This window comes from Dreissena polymorpha, chromosome 9 (genome assembly GCF_020536995.1).
Source record: "Dreissena polymorpha isolate Duluth1 chromosome 9, UMN_Dpol_1.0, whole genome shotgun sequence".
In the NCBI taxonomy this organism is placed as follows: Eukaryota; Metazoa; Mollusca; class Bivalvia; order Myida; family Dreissenidae; genus Dreissena; species Dreissena polymorpha.
In genome coordinates, this window is record NC_068363.1 from 81,544,255 (window position 1) to 81,567,383 (window position 23,129).

General features: G+C 37.0%; 1 protein-coding gene across 6 annotated transcripts in view; it reads left to right on the top strand.

Moving 5' to 3' along the window:
* The window catches only part of LOC127843978 (nibrin-like), a 76,430-nt gene that overhangs the window by 37,357 nt on the left and 15,944 nt on the right, over positions 1 to 23,129 (top strand). For 4 of the 6 annotated variants that reach the window (XM_052373914.1, XM_052373916.1, XM_052373915.1 and 1 more), the window contains 6 exons: positions 255 to 358; positions 7,422 to 7,539; positions 11,979 to 12,154; positions 14,684 to 14,775; positions 15,336 to 15,420; positions 21,512 to 21,641. In XM_052373914.1, the coding sequence (XP_052229874.1) occupies positions 255 to 358; positions 7,422 to 7,539; positions 11,979 to 12,154; positions 14,684 to 14,775; positions 15,336 to 15,420; positions 21,512 to 21,641 (705 nt within the window). The remainder of the gene's footprint in view (positions 1 to 254; positions 359 to 7,421; positions 7,540 to 11,978; positions 12,155 to 14,683; positions 14,776 to 15,335; positions 15,421 to 21,511; positions 21,642 to 23,129) is intronic. The other 2 variants (XM_052373917.1, XM_052373919.1) reach the window with 2 other exon arrangements.

Genomic DNA, 23,129 nt, shown 5'->3' on the forward strand with positions numbered 1-23,129 from the left:
TATTAAAATGTAATAATTGCTTAACAAATATATGTCTCTAAATTTTTGGACACTCATACTTTTTGATTATTTTTCGAATCTAAATTTTTGGACACAATTTTTTTTAAATAATTTTAAGTGTCCGAAAACTAAGAGTAATTATGGTAAACCAAAAAATCAGTTGTTGTTTTTTCAAAGTTTTCATAATTGTTTTTGATTTTGATCTGAAAATAGAACTGTAACATGTCAGAATGGAATACATCTGTTTATTTCAGGCCATTTGCGCCCTGGTTTCACAGAAGCCCATTGTGACACTGGACTACATTGATATGTACATCAAGCATTTACAAGGATCTGTAGAGAAACCGGATCCTTATAGGTAAGATAAGAAACAGATAAGGATTTTGGGACTTTTGGAATTAACTGAATAGTTTTTGTTTTTTAGCTCACCTAAGCACAACGTGCTCATGGTGAGCTATTGTGATCGCCTTTTGTCTGTCGTGCGTTGTATGTCGTCAACATTTACCTTGTTAATACTCTAAAGGTCACATTTATTGTCCAATCTTCAGGAAACTTGGTTAGAACATGTGTCTCAATAATATCTTGGACGAGTTCGAAAATGGTTCCGGTTGGATGAAAAACATGGCCACCAGGGGGCGGGGCAGTTTTCCTAATATGGCTATAGTAAAACCTTGTTAACACTCTAGAAGTCACATTTATTGTCCAATCTTCATGAAACTTAGTCAGAACATTTTTTATAATGATATCTTGAACGAGTTCGAAAATGGTTCTGGTTGGTTGAAAAACATGGCTGCCAGGGGGCGTGGCAGTTTCCTAATATGGCTATAGTAAAACCTTGTTAACACTCTAGAAGTCACATTTTTAGTCCAATCTTCATGAAACTTGGTCAGAACATGTGTCCCAAATATACAGTCAATCTTGTGGATGCGACCACTTGTATTAAGCGACCTTTGTCTTATGCGACCATTTTGAAATCCCACGAAGCTTTTTCGCTACATAATGATATTGTATTAAGCGACTTTTGTCTTACGCGACCAGCGACCGCTGATTTTTGTGTATTTTGATGTCCGAATCTTGAATTAAGCGACCACTAGGAGGTAAAAGTGGTTAATCTATTGATCTTTCAGGGACAAATCCGTGTTAATTGTTTATCTAAGCTGATAAGATGTACTGTTACACCTCTGCTTTGTTTTCACACCAACCATTATGATTATGCTTTGTCTTGTTGACCGGTTCTGACCGTATTGTTGTAGAATGCGTATCAATTTATTGAGTTGAATAATAGAGGAACGTATTACGCACAGTCTACAGCTTAAATAGTTTACTATGTGGAACGTTAAGAGACAACGCCGATTTTTCTCGAGTATAACTAACAGGTGCAGAAACAATGCACTGTACGCGACAAACATTTCCTGAGAAGTGCGGAAAATAAACTATTAATCGGCAACATCTGTCGAAATCCGTACATTACCAATTTGTATTTATGCTAATTAGTAGATATTTGTTAGCCAATCACATTGTTATTTACTTAATAAATTTTACAATCAGGTCTGTTCGTTTGTTTTCAATTGACGTGTTTTAATTTGTTCAGCTCATTATGTATCATAATCGAGTCAGATTTCTATAAGCGTACATGCAGAAATTAAAATGTCAAAACGAAAAGTGTTAACGTTGAACAAGAAAATTCGGGTTTTGGAATTGTCAAAGAGTTAAAGTGCACGTAAAATCGCAGATGAGTTTGGAGTCGGTAAAACTCAAATTCAGAACATTCTTAAGCGTAAAGCCAAGGTGCTTGAAGACGTGGAAAATAATGTGTCAGGTGAAAAAAAATGCGAAAAATATTTCTTTGTCTATGTTGTTTGTGCAAATAAATATGTACACACAATTCATTTATAATACATGATAATTTATAATAAGTGAAAAAATAGAACACATTATAAGTAAAATATTGTTTATGTATTGTGTTTATATTCATTTTATTATAAATGTTAAAATCATTGTTGACAAAAGAGATTAACCTTCTTATAGATTAAAATTGAGGGTAAGCATTCTTCCAGAATGGCCTTTTTTTATTTAAAGACCATTTTATTAAGAGACCACTTTTGATTACTCCCTTGAGTGGTCTCTTAATACAAGATTGACTGTATCTTGGAAGAGTTCGAAAATGGTTCCAGTTGAATGAAAAACATGGATGCCAGGGGGCGTGGCAGTTTACCTTATATGGCTTTAGTGTATAGTAAAACCTTGTTAACACTCTAGAAGTCACATTTATTGTCCAATCTTCATGAAACTTAGTCAGAACATTTTTTCTAACGATGTCTTGGATGAGTTTGAAAATGGTTCTGGTCTGTTGAAAAACATGGCTGCCAGGGGGCGGGGCAGTTTTCTTTATATAGCTATTGTTAACCTTTTGAACACTCTAGAAGTCACATTTTAAGTGCAACATTCATGAAACTCGGTCTTACAACCCTTACTTATCATTAATACTTCTCAGGTGAGCGACCAGGGCCACCATGGCCCTCTTGTTAATAATTGAGAAGAAAGTGAAATATTTGAGTACATTAGTTAAATTGTCACTGTTGGGTAGATTTTGGTATAGAAAGGAATAAGGGCTGCAAAAGTTTTAGCAGACTTATGGCCCTTTGTCTCGTTTTTTACGTAGTGAAGCTTGGAATTTGCTAAAACGTTCTCAGTTTAATTACTTTAATGTACAGATAATCTTGAAGAAAGCAATTTTAGCTGAAACGAGTTTTTGAAGAATTATTGCAGTTTGCCTGGTTTTCCTCTGAATATTGAATTTGCACTTGATCATTAAGAAAGGAATTTTGATTGGGACCAGTTTCTGCAGAATGATTGCCCTTTCTCTTTTTGTCCACTTCATAACATGCATTGGTTTTGTCTGTGTCCAAACATGTGGTTTGTGGGGCAATGGCTGTGTTTGAAAAACAGAGGTTTGGTATTTTGCATGTAACATTGTATGGTGGTCCTCTACTATGTATGTACAAATACCCCTTGGGGTCAAAATTGGCCCAACCCTTGGGGCTAATTGTTTTTTACCAGGTTTTTTGAAGGAAAAAACTGGATATTAGATTTGGATCGTTATATTATTAGATTGGCGAATGTCGGCGTGCGGGCGGAACAAGCTTGTCCGGGCAATAACTTTGTCGTTCATGATGAGATATTAAAATCATTTGGCACATTTGTTCACCATCATTAGAAGGTGTGTCGTGGGAAAGAATTACGTCGATATCTCCAAGGTCAAGGTCACACTTTGATTTCAAAGGTCAAAAATGGCCATAAATGAGCTTGTCCGGGCCATAACTATGTCATTCATTGTGAGATTTTAAAATAATTTGGCACAATTGTTCACCATCATTGGACGGTTGTCGCACGAAAGAATTACGTTAATATCTCCAAGGTCAAGGTTGCCACGACTAAAAATAGATTGATATTAAAACAAAGGGGGTAACTTTGATCAGTAACAATGCACATTTTGAGTTGGTCTCCATTTATCACACTTTTTTTTTCAAATTAGAATCAAGGTCACCACACGTAAAAATAGATTGAATCTTACACAAGGGGGGTAACAATGCACATTTTGAATTGTCTCCCTTTATCAGACTTTTAAAAAAAAATAGAAAACCTGGTTTTGTAACGTTTTTTTCCCTTGTTTTTATTTGTATCAAAGGAAAACTTTAAAATCACCTCTGACACCATAAGGCACAGGGGTTTGGTATTTGGTATGTAACAAAGTATGTTGTTCCTCTATAAAGTTTATTGAAATCATGCCCCGATGGTCAAAACCAGCACCACCCTAGAGGTATCGTAAATACTGAGTGATAAGTCGAGATTTTATTTAATTTAAACATGAATTGATATTATGGTATTTACCAATGCATCTGTTCAATGAAGATTAATCCTCATGGTTATGGTTATTTGTTGTTGTTGTGAAAACTATTTCATTAAATACACAAACAGTCCGCCGTTAATTGCTATGAAACTTAACAATTTATATAATCACAGTTTGGAACTTTTTTTATTTTTTATAACTTAATCTGAATTTTCATGTTAGCAGTTGTGTTTTCTATCTTGGAAATCATTTGTCATAAATACCAATCTCTCTTAACTTCGCAATCTGTGAGAATTGATAGTTTTTTCAAAGTGAAGCTGATTAACAATTGCGTCTAACAATTATGTGACAGCACATGCATAGCTCTGCCTTTGGAATCTTTTGGTTAAGAGTAGTTCTCAATGTGCACACATTGAATACATGTTTCACACATGTATAGTCCTCATTGACCATCATAATTTCTCAGCAAATCTCAGAAAAGCCGAGTACATTTTTTTTGGCATTTTCGTGAAAAGACAAGTTGTTTAAATTTGATTACTTCTTTACACTTCCAAAGCATGCTTACTTGTGTGTTTATGAAATTCTTAAACACATTTATTGTCAATAAGCAACAGTATTTTGTTGGATTATTACAAGTTACCATATCAAGGTTATGATTTTTATACGCCCCTTGAAAACGGGATGTATTATAGTTTCACCCTTGGCGAGCGGGCGGCGGGGCCATCCACAGCAGTGTTCGCTCTCTAATTGAAGTAGTTTCATTTGATCTTCACCAAATTTGGTCAGAAGTTGCGTCTAAATGATATCTAGGTCATGTTTAAATATGGGTCATGCCAGGTCAAAAACTAGGTCATGAGGTCACTTAGTGCATTTCAAGCATTTAGCATGGTGTCTGCTCTCTAATTGAAGTAGTTTTCATCTGATCTTCACCAAATTTGGTCAGAAGTTGTGTCTAGATGATAGCTAGGTCAAGTTCAAATATGGTCATGCCGGGTCAAAAACTAGGTCATGGGGTCACTTAGTGCATTTCAAGGATTTAGCATGGTGTCCACTCTCTAATTGAAGTAGTTTTCATCCAATCTTCCCCAAATTTGGTCAGAAATGTGTCTAAATGATATTTAGGGCGTATCTTGTGACAGTTTGGCACTCTTGTTTTCACTACACTTATATCTAGATTATTAAATATAAACAATAATTAAATAATATTGTATTGCCATAGAATCTGGCAATCAATTAGATTCAGTCTCAATTTTAATGACTCAAATATTCATTCTCCCATTTTTTTGTTATTTTGACCCGAGTTATGAAGTGAACATACATAAATGGCAAATTTTGTTTTTGCATACCCTATACTTGTATACTGGTAGACATATCACTGAGTTTTTTAAGGTAACTTGTTTAAATGTAATCTCTGATATTTTAAGTTTGAAAATGGTTTCAGTCAGTTTGAAAACATGGCCACCAGGGGATGCATCTGTATATGGCTGTAATTAACAATTGTGAACATTCTTGAAGTCTCATTTTTTGCCCAATCTTCAATTTGCTGAGAACATTTGTTCTAATGATATCTCAGCCGAATTTGAAAATGGTTGCTGAGAATTATTTGTTTTAATGATTTCTCAGCCAAGTTTGAAAATGGTTGCTGAGAATAATTTGTTCTAATGATATCTCAGCCAAATTTGAAAATGGCTGTTGAGAATAATTTGTTCTAATGATATCTCAGCCAATTTTGAAAATGGTTGTTGAGAATAATTTGTTCTAATGATATCTCAGCCAAATTTGAAAATGGTTGCTGAGAATAATTTGTTCTAATGATATCTCAGCCAAATTTGAAAATGGTTGCTGAGAATAATTTGTTCTAATGATATCTCAGCCAAATTTGAAAATGGTTGCTGATAACAATTTAATTCCCAAAATTCTCATTGGGTGACCTAGCTTCTTTGCAATATTTTTTACCATGGCCCACTTTTGAAGGAATCATTTTGGATTATCATTGTTTGTCAATACAAAACATTTCATTGAATAGTATCTAGATCCTGTTATGACCTGACAACTATTTTTGCTTAAAATACAAAATATTTTATAGTCGTTTACTAGCAGGGATTTCTTTGTGTTTGTTTTTTAGTAGCTAGTAGTAGCAATAATTTGTTCTTTGTTTAAAGAAAAATCATGCAAAATCATGTTTCCCTTATTATCACATGCCATACCCTGTTTCCCATGTAATTTAACCATTACATATTTTTACTTGGCTGTTTTCGAAGAAAACCCGAGGTATTGTCATAGCCAGCTCGTCGTGTCATGTATTGTCCGTCGTCGTGTCTGTCGTCAGCGTCGTGCTAAAACCTTAACATTTTGTCAAGGTTTTGAACATTGGCTCTAAAATCAAAGTGCTTCTACCTACAACTTTGAAACTTCATATGTAGCTGCACCTAACTAACAAAATTCCTGAACTTGTTTAATAAAATATGGTATGATATGACAACTCGTGCCAGATCCTATATTTCCTATTGTTCTGTCTCTCCTCATCATATCGTTAGTTTGAAGAGTCCACTAAACAAAAAACTCAAGAAATGCGGGACAGTTAATGTTTCTCAATTTTTTAAAGTGTTAAATACTTTTCTGTTTATTTATACTATTACTTTAATGATTTCCTGTATACTTTAGAAAGTAGGTCATGTTTACTCAAGACTGATTTTATTAGTCGGTGTGTCGTCTGACGTCCGCGTCGTGCTAAAACCTAAACATTTTGTTAAGGTTTTGAATCATTTTTGGGTCACTAGGTCAAGGTCACTGTGACCTTTAAAAAAAAAACAATTCTGACAAGCTTTTATTTATTCAAAATTGCACCCGTAGCCAAGCGTGGCACCCGTTATGCGGTGCTCTTGTTATTTTTTAAATCACATAACACATAATTGTGCGTGTGTGTTAACCCGTTACCACTCAGAAACGCATTTTGACGCATTTGAAGTCCCTTAGAAAATCAAATTTAAGTCCTTTCTTAATATATTCAAGTTTTAAAGGCTTCATTTTCAAACCTTAGATATTGAATAGCGGCAAACAGCATTAAACCTGAACAGACTGCGAGAAACTCGCAGGCTGTTCTGGTTTTATGCTGTTTGCACAAAGCCATTTTCACTTTGCGTCTGAGTGGGAAAGGATTAAGGGTATATTAGTAGGTTGAAATTACTTATTTGTAAAATAATTGTGTAGGATTAATTTGAGCAAAAGTTTCCTATTTTGTCCGGAAGTTATTTATACAACAAGTGCATGTGCATAGTAACATATATATACCTTAGCAACCAGGAGGGCAATAGGATGGGAAACAATGTACATGATATGGATAACTAAAGAAAGCTAAATCTAGCCAGTAATTTTGTAAAAACATGGTCGATTTAAATACAGTTTTTGTCCAAGAATAATCATGTAACTATAGATATAAAAAACATTTGTTTTAAAATATGTTTACTGAAAAATCTTGATGTATGCATTAAAAGAGCAAGTACTGGTACAACTGAAACACATGCTCAATACACATGTTGTTTTGAACAAGTTTCTATTTTCCAATCAACAGGTTCACTCCAAGCTTAGCTGAGACACAACTGGATCCCAGTGATGTGTCATTCGAGGCAGACAGTAGAAGAAAAACACTCTTTCAAGGAAAAACATTTGTGTTTCTCAATCACAAGCAGGTATATGGAATAACCATGTATGGTAGCTAGATCTCAGATGTCTACCAGCGTGTTGTTTTCTTGTTTTACACCACAAATGAACTCTGCGAGGGGTATATTGTTGTAACTCTGTTGGTTGCATGGTCCATCAGTCTTATAAATATAATTTAAGTAAGTGGAGCAATCTACTTCCACAATTCTCAATCATTAAATTGATGCTTCAAATATGTCATCACACAAATGATTTAAACATAATCTAAGAATAAAAAATGAATGCTTTTGTGGAAAAAAAGGTAATATTTATTTTACCAACCTATCATAAAGATGCTAGTTGTGCTTAGGGTTTCAGCATAAAATTTTATTTAAGAGTGTATTGATGCCTAGTTGAGCAATTCTGTTCTGTTGAGCTCACCTGAGATCAAAGTGCTCATCTTGAGCTATTATGATCACTATGCCCGGCGTCCGTAGCACACATGCTTTTTGTGCTTCTTGTGGCGGCAACTTTATGACACTAGAGGCCTCATTTTTCATCCAATCTTGATTAATCTTTTGCAGAATGTCTTAAAATATATTGGCAGGGTTAGAATATGGGTCACATGTGTCCAAAATCAAGGTTAAGTCGGATAAAAACTTTGTTATCATACTAGAGGCCACATTTATAACTCTGTCTTGATTTCACTTGGCCAGAATGTTTATCTTGACAATATCTAGGCCACCTTTGAATCTGTGTCAGGTGTGTCAAAACTTTCGGTCACCTAAGATTACAGACTCTCTAAAATGTTCGGACACCCTCATTTTTATGTCCCCCACTATAGTAGTGGGGGACATATTGTTTTTGCCCTGTCTGTTGGTCTGTTGGTCTGTCTGTTGGTCTGTTGGTCTGTTTGCGCCAACTAACATTTTGCAATAACTTTTGTTATATTGAAGATAGCAACTTCATATTTGGCATGCATGTGTATCTCATGAAGCTGCACATTTTGAGTGGTGAAAGTTCAAGGTCAATGTCATTCTTCAAGGTCAGAGGTCAAATATATGTGGCCAAAATCGCTCATTTTATGAATACTTTTGCAATATTTAAGATAGCAACTTGATATTTGGCATGCATGTGTATCTCATGGAGCTGCACATTTTGAGTGGTGAAAGGTCAAGGTCATCATCCTTCAAGGTCAGAGGTCAAATATATGTGGCCAAAATCGCTTATTTTATGAATACTTTTGCAATATTGAAGATAGCAACTTGATATTTGGCATTCATGTGCATCTTATGGAGCTGCACATTTTGAGTGGTGAAAGGTCATGGTAAAGGTCATCCTTCAAGGTCAGAGGTCAAATATATGTGGCCCAAATCACTTATTTTATGAATACTTTTGCAATATTAAAGATAGCAAGTTGATATTTGGCATGCATGTGTATCTCATGGAGCTGCACATTTTGAGTGGTGAAAGGTCAAGGTCAAGGTCATCCATCACAAGGTCAAGGTCATCCTTCAAGGTCAAACATCATATAGGGGGACATTGTGTTTCACAAACACATCTTGTTAGCAATAATACTTGTTTTAATGAATTTTATTTATTTTCAGCCATTCAATATGTATCAGAAATCCAACCTGTTTTCCATAACGTTGAACTTTCCACTAGGTTGACTGTCATGATAGAGGATTACTTTCCAATAGGTTGACTGTCATGATAGAGGATTACTTTCCACTAGGTTGACTGTCATGATAGAGGATTACTTTCCAATAGGTTGACTGTCATGATAGAGGATTACTTTCCAATAGGTTGACTGTCATGATAGAGGATTACTTTCCAATAGGTTGACTGTCGTGATAGAGGATTACTTTCCACTAGGTTGACTGTCATGATAGAGGATTACATTCCAATAGGTTGACCGTCATGATAGAGGATTACTTTTGAATAGGTTGACTGTCATGATAGAGGATTACTTTCCACTAGGTTGACTGTCATGATAGAGGATTACTTTCCAATAGGTTGACTGTCATGATAGAGGATTACTTTCCAATAGGTTGACTGTCGTGATAGAGGATTACATTCCAATAGGTTGACTGTCAGTGTTTTTTTTTCAGTTTTGGGGGAAGGGGGTCGGGTCCCCTGAGGGGGGGAAAATTCGCGCGTAAAAGGGGAAAAGGGGGAAATTTCTATACTTAGCTAGTAACAGTACAAAATCAAGTTTTAACACTATAATTCACCATACAGAGGGAGAAAAACATAATTCAAACTCTTTTATTCATAAACATGTTATGTTCATGTTCAAAGTTCAACATTTCTGGGCTTTTCAGCGAATTTATCAATTATTCTGGTGACCTCCTTTTCACCAAGTCTCTTCGTGTGCAGACAAAGTCTGATCAGGAACTCCAGTGTAGCTTCCCCAAGCCTGTTTCTCTGTGGGGTGCAAAGCAGGTTGAGCAAACTAAACAGTCTTTGAACACTCTCTTGACCGGACGTTTCTGGCGTTTCACTGCCGGCGGTATTTGAAGAAGACTGACTTTTAAGTTGTACTTGTTTGAAAAGAATATCAATCAAACAGATTTGTCAATTATTTTATGATAGCTTTTGTTGTTGTGCGACATGTTGGAATACGTATGGTTTGCGGAAGATGTCGTAAAGCGAAAGTTGTGATAGTGAACTACGTAAGGTTTGCGGTAAAGGCTTAAATAAAGTAAACACGCGGATGCAGTTCAGGAAAATTGTAGTAAATTAGTAACGAAAGACGTATTTAAATGAGGTATTGATTAAAATTGAATAACACTTCCGAGAGAGGAATTTTAAAAATATTTGGGGGAAAAATATATACTCTAAAGATGGGGGAATGGGGCCGAATAACGCCGAATATTTCATCCAAAAAAAACACTGACTGTCATGATAGAGGATTGCGCCTGATTGAACTTTCCACTAGGTTGACTGTCATGATAGAGGATTACTTTCCAATAGGTTGACCGTCATGATAGAGCATTACTTTTGAATAGGTTGACTGTCATGATAGAGGATTATGCCTGATTGAACTTTCCCAAAGGTTGATTGTCATGATAAAGGATTACGCCTGATTGGTAATAGTACCTGGTGTCACATTAAACTTTCCCAAAGGTTGACTGTCATGATAGAGGATTACGCCTGATTGAAATTTTCAAAAGGTTGATTGTCATGATAGAGGATTACGCCTGATTAAACTTTCCAATAGGTTGACTGTCATGGTAGAGGATTACGCCTGATTGAACTTTCCAAACGGTTGATTGTCATGATAGAGGATTATGCCTGATTGATGATAGTACCTGGTGTCACATTAAACATTTGCCAATAGGTTGACTGTCATGATAGAGGATTATGCCTGATTGAACTTTTCAAAAGGTTGATTGTCATGGTAGAGAATTACGCCTGATTGAACTTTTCAAAAGGTTGATTGTCATGATAGAGGATTACACTTGATTGGTAATAGTACCTGGTGTCACATTAAACTTTCCAATTGGTTGATTGTCATGATAGAGGATTACGCCTGATTAAACTTTCCAATAGTTTGACTGTCTTGATATATAGGATAACGCCTGATTGAACTTTTCAAAAGGTTGATTGTCATGATAGAGGATTATGCCTGATTGGTAATAGTACCTGGTGTCACATTAAACTTTCCAATTGGTTGACTGTCATGATAGAGGATAATGCCTGATTGAACTTTCCAATTGGTTGACTGTCATGGTAGAGGATTACGCCTGATTGAACTTTCCAATTGGTTTACTGTCATGATAGAGGATTACACCTGATTAAACTTTCCAATAGGTTGACTGTCTTAGTAGAGGATTACGCCTGATTGGTTATAGTAACACGGTAAATTGAATGAGGATATAATGCCAATCAGTTACAATTATTATAATCTTGTTAAATTTGTTAACCCTTTGCTATGCTTAATCATATGAGAGACAACAATTCAGGAACAAACAATGAAATAATAATTTAATTATTTTATTGCATATATTTATGCTAAACAAGATTAAAACTTAATATCGGCCTTGGCAAAAGATTATTACCTAATTTTAAGTTATGAAATGATTATGGTAAATCTCGCTAAAGTTGTATAATTTATGTTTCTCTGCATGGTATTTTACAAGCAATCATTATCAATGGATTCGGCAAACAACTTTATACAACAGACAAATAACATCAATGCATTTTGTCTTTTAATTTTTGGAATTAGGTAAAATTGGTTTATTTTGTGTATCTAATTTTTCGAACAAAATTTTAAAAGAATATTTCTAAGTGCCCCAAAACTTAGAGTCATTATGGTAGGCCCTGTTCCACTATTTTTGTCTATTGGATGCAGACAATTATGTTCCGTAACTTGTGGGCTTTCGCTGGTTACAGTCATGTTCAGATTTTCTGTTTCTTAGAGCTTATGAACATAAGGTCATTGTCCATAAAAATAAAGTATAGCATCTCTGTGCTTTGATTTCAGTTCAACAAGATGAGACTGGCCATAGAGCTAGCGGGTGGAGTGCCGTTGTTAATGGAGGGCAAGGGAGACCAGCATGTGATACTGGGCCCTCAGACAGTCGTCATGAACAGCAGTGACGCCAGCTTGACTCAGGGCCAGGGAGACTGGGTGCAGACAGTTCACACCTTGCTAGAAAGGTGCAGTTTAAACTCTTCTAATGGGTCAGAATATTTGACCTTTCCCAGAACACACATTGCCATTTGTAGCAAGGTACACCATCCCAAAAAGGTCAGAAGAAGGCCTCATTTAATCACATTTATTCATAAAAATTACAAGGTATATCATGAATAAATACTAATGTTGGATTATACTGCTAGTTGTGTAAGAGCCCTAAAATATTGATTCCCAAAATCCCTTTTGTATATCCTGAACATTAAATATTGCCCAATAATGAAAGTACATTCACCAAAAAGGCTAAACTCGACTTGAATTCAATTGTGTAAACGGTAGTGAATTGGTCAGTTGGTCAGTTTGTCCTAATATACTGGCATAAGTTTGTGGACCAAACTACTTATACATATCTCAAGAAATAAAATGAAAACTTCCAATATATAATCATCATGAAGCAGGACTTTTAAGCCCAAAGTGTTAAGACCATCTTGCCTGATAATTTTGGGAAATTGGGAATAATATATGCATATAATGTGGAACTTATTTGAATTAAAATATGCATATACAAAGTTGCTTTCCTTTTGCTGTTTAAAAACTTGGAACCATTTCATAATCCCAATCTATACATTAATCACTTCTGCACTGCAACTGTAATATAATATAATGGAGGATGTTTTGTTTCAAATCCCAATGGGGGGTGTTTTTAAGATTTTTGAAAAAAACAGGTTCTTCTTGGAGTCTCTATTAGCCAAGGCTTTTTAGCTCACCTGAGCACAATGCGCTCATGGTGAGCTTTTGTGATCGCCTTTTGTCCATCGTCCGTTGTGCGGCGTCAACATTTGCCTTGTTAACAGTCTAGAGGCCACATTTATTGTCCAATCTTCATGAAATTTGATCAGAAGATTGTTCTCAATGATATCTTGGATGAGTTCGAAAATGGTTACGTTTGCTAGTAAAACATGGCTGCCAAGGGTCGGGGCATTTTTCCTTATATGACTATTTATGGCTATAGTAAAACCTTGTTAACACTCTAAAGGCCACATTAATTGTCAGATCTTTATGAAACTTGGTCAGAAGATTCTTCACATTAATATCTTGGATGAGTTCGAAAATGATGCCAGTTGGTTGAAAAACATGGCCGCCAGGAGGCGGGGCATTTTTCCTAATATGGCTATAGTAAAACCTTGTTTACACTCTAGACATTTATTGTCCAATCTTCATGAAATTCGGTCAGAAGATTTGTCTCAATGTTATCTTGGATGAGTGTGAAAATGGTTACGTTTTGCTTTAAAAACATGGCTGCCAATTTGCGGGCATTTTTCCTTATATGGCTATATATGGCTATAGTAAAACCTTGTTAACACTTTAGAGGCCGCATTTATTGTCCGATCTTCTTGAAACTTGGTCAGAAGATTCATCCCAATAATATCTTGGACGAGTTCGGAAATGATGCCTGTTGGTCTCAAACATGGCCACCAGGGGGCGGGGCATTTTTCCTTAAATGGCTATAGTAAAACCTTGTTAACACTCTAGAGGCCACATTTATTTTCTGATCATCATGAAACTTGGTCAGAAGATTTGCCTCAATGATATCTTGGAAAAGTTAGAAAATGGTTCCGGTTGCTTTATAAACATGGCCACCAGGGGGCGGGGCATTTTTCTTAATATGGCTATATATTGCTTTAGTAAAACTCTAGAGGCCACATTTATTGTCTGATCTTCATGAAACTTGGTCAGAAGATTCATCCCAATTATATCTTTGATGAGTTTGAGAATGGTTTGGGTTTGTTGAAAAACATGTACACCAGGGGATGGGGCATTCTTCCTTATATAGCTATAGTAAAACCTTGTTAACACTCTAGATGCCACATTTATTGTCCGACCATCATGAAACTTTGTCGGAAGATTTGTCCCAATGATATCTTAGATGAGTTGAAAAATAGTTATAGTTGGTTAAAAAACATGGGCACCAGTGGGCTGTGCATTTTTCCTTTTATGGCTTTATGACTATAGTAAAAACCTTGTTAACACTCTAGAGGCCACATTTATTGTCTGATCTTCATGAAACTTGGTCACAAGAAATGTCCCAATGATATCTTGGACGGGTTGAAAAATTGTTCCAGCTGGTTGAAAAACATGACCACCAGGGGTGGGGCATTTTTCCTTATATGGCTATTGTATAAACATGTTAACACTTTAAGTCACATTTTTTTGTCTCATCTTCATTAAACTTTGTCAGAATATTTGTTTTAATGATATTTTGGATGTGTACGAAAATGTATCCAGTCTGTTGAAAAACGTTGCCGCCAGGGTGTTCACTATTCATGAAAGTTGGTTAGAACATTTGTTCTAATGACATCTTGGGCTGCACAGAAGAGGTCAGTTCCTTTGAATCTCAGGTGAGCGACTTTGGGCCTTCTTGTTATGCAATTAACTTAGCTGAAGTTTAAATTAAATATATAATAATACATACTGGTATGTAGCTGTGAAGGGTGCTGAAAATGTTTGTCAAATGAAAGAAAATGCTTGCTTAGAAAAAATGTAAATCATTTCAGGAATGGAAAACACTTCATCCAGGATGCTGCAATAGGCTACGCAGTTCTTTACTGTTCCACAGAGAAACATTGCAACCCGGAGTATTCACAAGGTTGGATGTTATATATAAACTAAAGCTGCCACATCACAGATGGTGAAATAAATGTTAATTGGCCCAAGAATCTTGTTGATTATTTATCATTACTTAATATCATAATAAAATAATACAAATAACATTGTAATACAATATTTATTTGGTGAAAGCCCTTTGTAAAATAGACTATGATTTGATTTTTAACTAACTTGAGCACATAGTTCTAATCGGAAGCTTTTACGATACCATGTTGTCTGTTGTCCATTAGTGCGCCCTTGAAGTGGGGTAACTTTTTCTTTAAATGACTTCTCCTTAAAACCATTGGAGATTTTAACGAAACTTCATCAGAATTACCTAATAAGGTGACCCTCTTTCAAAGTTGTTCAAATTGTTTCTGGCCATTGCATATGTAGGTCACCATAGTAAAGAAAATATTTTAATAATTAAATCTTCAAAAGTCGTCTCTACAGCCAAATATTTACATGTTCATTACTTGAGATCAGCCAATTTAAGATGAATTGAAGCCAAGAAACAGTACGAGTTTGAAAATGATTTTTCTAAGTAAACTTTTGTTGAAGACCAGGACGTTTCCAGGCTGCCTTCACAGACTTTGTCCCAGGCCGACCCATTTGTTGCCAATACAGACACCCAGCTTCAGGGCAGGTGAGTTTTCCTAAAGTATTTCTATATTAGGGCCATAAGTTTGCTAATATGGAATAATGTATTCTATGCTCACTGTTGATACATATGTGTCTAGTTGTAAACTTATGTGCCTATATGAAAATATGGTAATAATGATCATGTGCTTGATCAAGTCGTTTTACTTGTTTAAAATTATCCTCCCTCGCCAAAGCAATAAAGTAGAGAGGGGGTAGACTGAAAAAGAGAGGGAGAGGGGTGGGGTATACTGAAGTAGACAGGGGGGGTATACTGAAGAAGAGAGGGGGGGGGGGGGTATACTGAAGGAGAGAGGGGGTATACTTAAGTGAAAAGGGGGGTATACTGAAGAAGAGAGGGGTTATACTGAAGTAGACAGGGCGTATACTGAAGTAGAGAGGCAGTTATACTGAAGTAGACAAGGGGGGTACAGTACAACCCCTACTTCCGGTCACCCCTCATCGCCGGTCACCCCGTGAAGGCGGCCGATCTGTGCTGCAACCGTCGATAAACACTAGATAATGCACCCCTTTTAAGCGGTAACCCCGTTTCTCCGGCCAGCGGCCAGCAATTTTGCATCCCAAATGTTAAATTCCCCCCATATGAGTGGTCACGCGCAAGTAAGTCAGTCATGTACATTGGCAAAATTACACAGACGCAACGGCGAAAAAATCGATACATACTTCCAGTCTGCGGTTTAGGCTCTGTAGTACTGAAGCGTGATGTGTGATAAACATTTTGACAGCCAGTTTGCAAATTGCAATTAATTAGCAGCGGATTATCGGGTTATCAGGTTAAAAACAATATGCAACCGTTTGATCTTTTTGTTTCCGCACATACGAATATCACCTATTATTACTGGAAAGGAGATTCTTAATTTATAATTTATTATTTGTAGCTCATACTATTTCAAGCACACATTTATGACAATTATAGGCTAATTAAAAGTTAAGAAGAACAACAAAACTTTTAACCGAAATCAACTGATCTACATGTTCTCTGTGCTACAAAGTGTTCATCCAAAAATCAATACACGCATGCTTTTGAACCATGGGTATGGCGTGACATTGTACATTGGTGCATAATTTTTGCGCGCTTTTGTCGGGACAAAGGAAATACACGATGCTAGAATTTGTAAACGTCTCGTTAACATTAAACAATCGGGAGTGTGTTTCGGATTACAAATCACTTGGGAATAAAACAAAACATTTATATTTGTTTTATATTTACAATGATTTCAATATTAATTTTGATAAAACCCTTTACGCGGCGAAAAAATGTTTTTATAATATTATGCATGAAAAGCACGATTACCAGGAGGATTACACCCGGTTGCTATTATCAGTCTCTTAAGTAACTGGCCACGATTTTATCGTGAAGGAGATCACTGTCGGGACCAATTCGTGCGGTAGGTATTCAAAGCCATAAAACTGCAATAAACTGATTAAATTATCGATTTATAGTGACACGGGAGTTATTCACGCATAACTGATTCACAACTGTTCCCATCTTAAGTGCATTGGGGCCATACAACGCGCATTGTGTAAACAATGAATCATGGGAATGATTCTTTTTCATTGACTTGATTCTGATGATGATGATATTGATGATGATTAGAAAGATGAATAGAATATTTTTTTAAATGAAAATGTTGTTTTATAGCTGATTTTAGAAAGGAAGAAAAAAAAATATTTTAAGTCTATACATTGTTTAGTACATGTACACATATTTATGCCCCCCTTCGAAGAAGAGGGGGTATATTGCTTTGCTCATGTCGGTCGGTCTGTCGGTCGGTCCGTCCACCAGGTGGTTGTCAGACGATAACTCAAGAACGCTTGGGCCTAGGATCATGAAACTTCATAGGTACATTGATCATGACTCGCAGATGACCCCTAATGATTTTAAGGTCACTAGGTCAAAGGTCAAGGTCACGGTGACCCGAAATAGTAAAATGGTTTTTGAATGATAATTCAAGAACGCATACGCCTAGGATCATGAAACTTCATGGGTAGATTGATCATGACTCGCAGATGACCCCTATTGATTTTGAGGTCACTAGGTCAAAGGTCAAGGTCACGGTGACCCGAAATAGTAAAATGGTTTCAGGATGATAACTCAACAATGCATATGCCTAGGATCATGAAACTTCATGGGTAGATTGATCATGACTCGCAGATGACCCCTATTGATTTTGAGGTCACTAGGTCAAAGGTCAAGGTCACGGTGACCCGAAATAGTAAAATGGTTTTCGGATGATAACTCAAGAACGCATATGCCTAGGATCATGAAACTTCACAGGTAGATTGATCATGACTCGCAGATGACCCCTATTGATTTTGAGGTCACAAGGTCAAAGGTCAAGGTCACGGTGACCCGAAATAGTAAAATGATTTTCGGATGATAACTCGAGAATGCTTTTGCCTAGGATCATGACACTTCATAGGTACATTGATCGTGACTCACAGATGACCCCTATTGATTTTCAGGTCACTAGGTCAAAGGTCAAGGTCACAGTGACAAAAAACGTATTCACACAATGGCTGCCACTACAACGGACAGCCCATATGGGGGGCATGCATGTTTTACAAACAGCCCTTGTTACCATTTTGTTTATACACAAAATTGAACAGTTGGCCATGCACTCATCAACTCCAGACCCCCTATGACCCAACCCCCTCTTAAGAGGCCACCCCTCTTAAGCAGCCAATTTGGCTGTTTCCCTTGACTGGCTGCTTAAGAGGGGTTGGACTGTATACTGAAGAAGAGAGGGGGTATACTGAAGTAGACAGGGGGGTATACTGAAGTAGACGGGGCGTTGACTGATGAAGAGAGGGGGGGTTTACTGAAGAAGACAGGGGTGTATACTGATGTAGAGAGGGGGGGGGGACATACTGAAGTAGACAGTGGGGGTATACTGAAGAAGAGAGGGGGGGTATACTGAAGTAGAGAGGGGTATACTAAAGCAAACAGGGGGTATACTGAAGAAGAGTGGGGGTATACTGAAGTAGACAGGGCGTATACTGAAGTAGATAGGCAGGTATACTGAAGTAGACATGGGGGTATACTGAAGAAGAGAGGGGGTATACTGAAGTAGACAGGGGGGTAAACTGAAGAAGAGAGGGGGTATACTGAAGTGAACAGGGGGGTATACTGAAGAAGAGAGGGGGTATACTGAAGTAGAAAGGGGGGGTATACTGAAGAAGAGAGGGTGTATACTGAAGAAGAGGGGGGTATACTGAAGAAAAGAAGGGGGGGTTAAACTGAAGTATACATGAGGTATAGTGAAGAGATGGGGTATTCTGAAATAGACAGGGGGTAGACTGAAGAAGTGAGGAGAGGGATTTACTGAAGTGAAAAGGGGGTGTACTGAAGAAAAGAGGGAGATATACTGATGCAGACAGGGGGTTAACTAAAGTAGACAGAGGTATATACTGAAGTGAACAGGGGGGTATATTGAAGAAAAAGAGGGGGTATACTGAATTAGACGGGGGTAAACTGAAGTAGAGAGGGCATATACTGAAGTAAAGAGGGGGGTATGACAGAAGTAGAGTGGGGGTATGCTATTTGTACTTAAAAGCTACAGATCCATCGATCAAAATGGTCAATTTTCGGTTTTTTATCGTACTTTCGCTTATTTTCGGTCATTGCAAGTAATTTATCAATCATAATCATTTTGACGCTTGCGTAGTAAAAAACGTTAAATTTCAAGCCTCCCGGGGACAATGCAAAATGTCAGTGACCTGGATGTTGGCATTTTAAACATGGCGAGTTCTTCCAAACGGCGCGGTACAGAATCAGACGCCGATATTGACACTCCAAATAAATATGTTGCTAAAACAAACTCTCAAAAGTACAAAGAAAGTTATAGAGAATATTGGCCATGCCTAGGGCCGTCCTTAAAAGGAAAAGCGAACGTTCACTGTTCAACATGTAACATTGACTTTTTGTGTGCTCATGAGTCATGGAGGCAAAAATGACTGCAAGAGACACATTGACTTGCAGAGCCACATTAATTGGAAGAAGATCAAATCTTCAAATAAAGACATTTCCACTATGATGCGAGGATCTAGCTTCATGAAGGACTTGAAAACCACCAATGCGGAGGTTATTATGTGCGAGTTCATTGCGCAGAACAACTTGTCTCTATCAACGGCAAAGACCTTGAATGAAACACTGAAAGTTATATTTCCCGATTCAAAAATCGCTCAAAGTAGGTTATAGTTTAAAAAGCATGCATACAGTTCATTTCATGAGGTACAGCTCTTTTTACAATTGTTAATAAGCTATATGAAACCAACTACAGCTTTGATCTCTATCATCTAAGTGCATGTCGTACCTAGTCTTTTTTGCTACCAACTAATTTGATATCTTAATGCCTCTCAAAAAATGGTGTCAAAATGTATGTAGTGGTAATGGTTTGAACTTGTTTCCAATCAGAGAAAGCTGATACATATAGAGGAATGGTCAATTTGATCTCATCAACTTATCATTTGAGACAGTTCTTCAACAATTATAAAAGATTATTACTATTATTGAGATAGAGCGATCCTCTGACAACCCTGGGACTATAAAACTAAACACAGGTTAAACCTTTTGTTATATTGTTGTTTAGAAGGGTAGTGTGCACATCCACTATATAAAAAAAGTATAACGTCATTAACAGATAACATTAATAGAAAGTAAATTCATCAAATGCTTTTTGTACTGTTCAACTGATATGTGACCCAGTCATGCTGTTTTAATGCTCTAAATGATTGAAAAATTTTAAAACTACTGACAACAGCCCAAAACTACTGAGAAATGCCCTCCAAACTACTGAGAAGCAATCTGTAGGGTAAACAGGTCTGAGAGAGGGAGGATACTGAAGTAAAGAGGGGGTGTACTGAAGTAAAGAGGGTGTATACTGAAGTAGAGTGGGGATATACTGAAGTAGAGATGGAGTATACTGAAGTAAAGAGGGTGTACTGAAGTAGAGAGGCAGGTATACTGAAGTAGAAAGGGGTTATATTGAAGTAGAGGGGGGTATACTGAAGTAGGAAAGGGTTATACTGAAGTAGAGAGGGGGTATACTGAAGTAGAGAGGGGGTATACTGAAGTAGAGTGGGGGGTATACTGCAGTAGAGAGGGGGTATTCTGAAGTAGAGAGGGAGGTATACTGAAGTAGAGATGGGTTGTACTGATGTAAAGAGGAGGGTATACTGAAGTAGAGATGGGGTATACTGAAGTAGAGAGGGTTTTACTGAAGTAAAAAGGGAGGTATACTGAAGTATAGATGGGGTGTACTGAAGTAAAGAAGTGGGTATACTGGAGTAGAGAGGGGTTTACTGAAGTAGACACGGATTTACTGAAGTGGAGAGTGGTATACTGAAGTATGGAATACTGAATCTATTGCTGTACTCCTATATGTTTTGAACCTTGATATTTCAAAGTGGCTGTTACTGTGAAATATACCTAGATATAACAAGGAGTTTGTAAAGAGGAGGGTACTGAAGTAGAGATGGGGTATACTGAAGTAGAGAGGGGTTTACTGAAGTACAGATGGAGGTTTCATGAAGTACAGAAGGAGGTTCAATGAAGTAGAAAGGGAGTTATACTGAAGTAAAGAGGGGGGTATACTGGAGTAGAGAGGGGTTTATTGAAGTAGACAGGGGTTTACTGAAGTATAGAGCGGTATACTGAAGTATAGAGCAAGCAATACTGAATCTATTGCTGTACTCCTATATGTTTTGAACCTTGATATTTCAAAGTGACTGTTACTGAGAAATATACTTAGATATAACAAGGAGTTTGAAATTACTGTGTACAACATTTACACTTGTATCCTTTTTTCCTTATTTTATTAATGTGTGCATATGCAATTGCTTTTTTCAATTTTGTATAACAGCTTTAGTTTTACCCCTAACTAATTTTTCTAAAGCATGATTATTATCACTTGCCAATATTATGACATGAATGTCGGGGGATATTTATACCTGTTTCTTCATCATACATTGTGTAATCTAAAAAAACGCAAGATATGTTCAGGAGACATGGGAGTTCAACAGCATTTATAATACTGCTCATTTCACCTGATTAATTGAAATCCTGTCTATATCAGCAGGGGTTCAGTTGTAAGCCAGAGACGGAAGCTAGGCATAGACTCACAAGCTGCCGTTAATGAGACCAGACTCTCTTTGTCCATACCTGCCACTCCAGAAATGAAATGTGTCAGTCATGTCAAATCACAGGTCAATAGTAGTTAGCAGTAAATATAGCAGGTTGCAATAGTCCTTTCCACATTTTTCTATGATATATGCTTTCATATGCAATACTATCTCAACCATCACACTTGGGTATAACTTTGCAAGTATTATTGTCCCCTACCGGTGAAACCGGAGGGGACTTACGGTTTGCGCTCTGTCTGTCAGTCAGTCTGTCAGTCTGTCTGTCTGTCACACTTTTCTGGATCCTGCGATAACTTTAAAAGTTCTTCATATTTTTAGCTCATCTGAGCACGTTGTGCTCATGGTGAGCTTTTGTGATCGCCTTTTGTCCGTCGTGCCTCGTCAACATTTGCCTTGTGAACACTCTAGAGACCACATTTATTGTCTGATCTTAATGAAATTTGACAGAACATTTGTCCCATTGATACCTCGACTGAGTCATGCTGAGTCAAAAACTAGGTCACTAGGTAAAATAAAGAAAAACATTGTGAACACTGTAGAAGTCACATTTGATGCCCAATCTTCATGTAACTTTGTCAAAATGTTTGTCTAAATGATATATTGGTTGAGTTCATAAATGGTTCCGGTCCGTTGAAAAACATGGCCACCAGGGGGCGGGGCAGTATTCCTTATATGGCTATAGAGAAACCTTGTGAACACTCTAGAAGTCACAATTTTTTTCCCAATCATCATGAATCTTGGTCAAAACATTGGTTTCATTGATATCTCGGATGAGTTCGGAAATGGTCCAGATTGGTGAAAAAACATGACCGCCAGGGGGCAGGGCAATTTTCATTATATGGCTATAGTAAAACCTTGTTAACACTCTAGAGGCCACATTCATTGTCATATCTTCATGAAATTTGGTCAGAAGATTGGTCTGTATGATATCTTGGATGAGTTAGAAAATGGTTATGTTTGCTTGAAAAACATGGCTGCCATGGGGCAGGGCATTTTTCCTTATATGGCTATTTATGGCTATAGTAAAACCTTGTGAACTTTCTAGAGGCCACATTTATTGTCCAATCTTCATGAAATTTGGTCAGAAGATTTGTCTCAATGATATCTTGGATGAGTTCGAAAATGGTTAGGTTTGCTTGAAAAACATGGCTGCCAAGGGGCAGAGCATTTTTCCTTAAATGGCTATAGTAAAATCTTGTTAACACTCTAGAGGCCACATTTATGGTCCGATCTTCATGAAACTTTGTCAGAAGATTCATCCCAATAATATCTTGGACAAGGTAAAAAATGATGCCGGTTGGTTGAAAAACATGGCCGCCTGGGGGCTGGGCATTTTTCCTTACATGGCTATAGTAAAACCTTGTTAACACTCTAAGAGGCCACATTTATTTTTCGATCTTCATGAAACTTGGTCAGAAGATTTGTCCTAATGATATCTTGGATGAGTTCGAAAATGGTTTTGGTTGCTTAAATAACATGGCCACCAGGGGGCGTGGCATTTTTCCTAATATGGCTATATATCATGCTTTTAACCTTGTTAACACTCTAGAG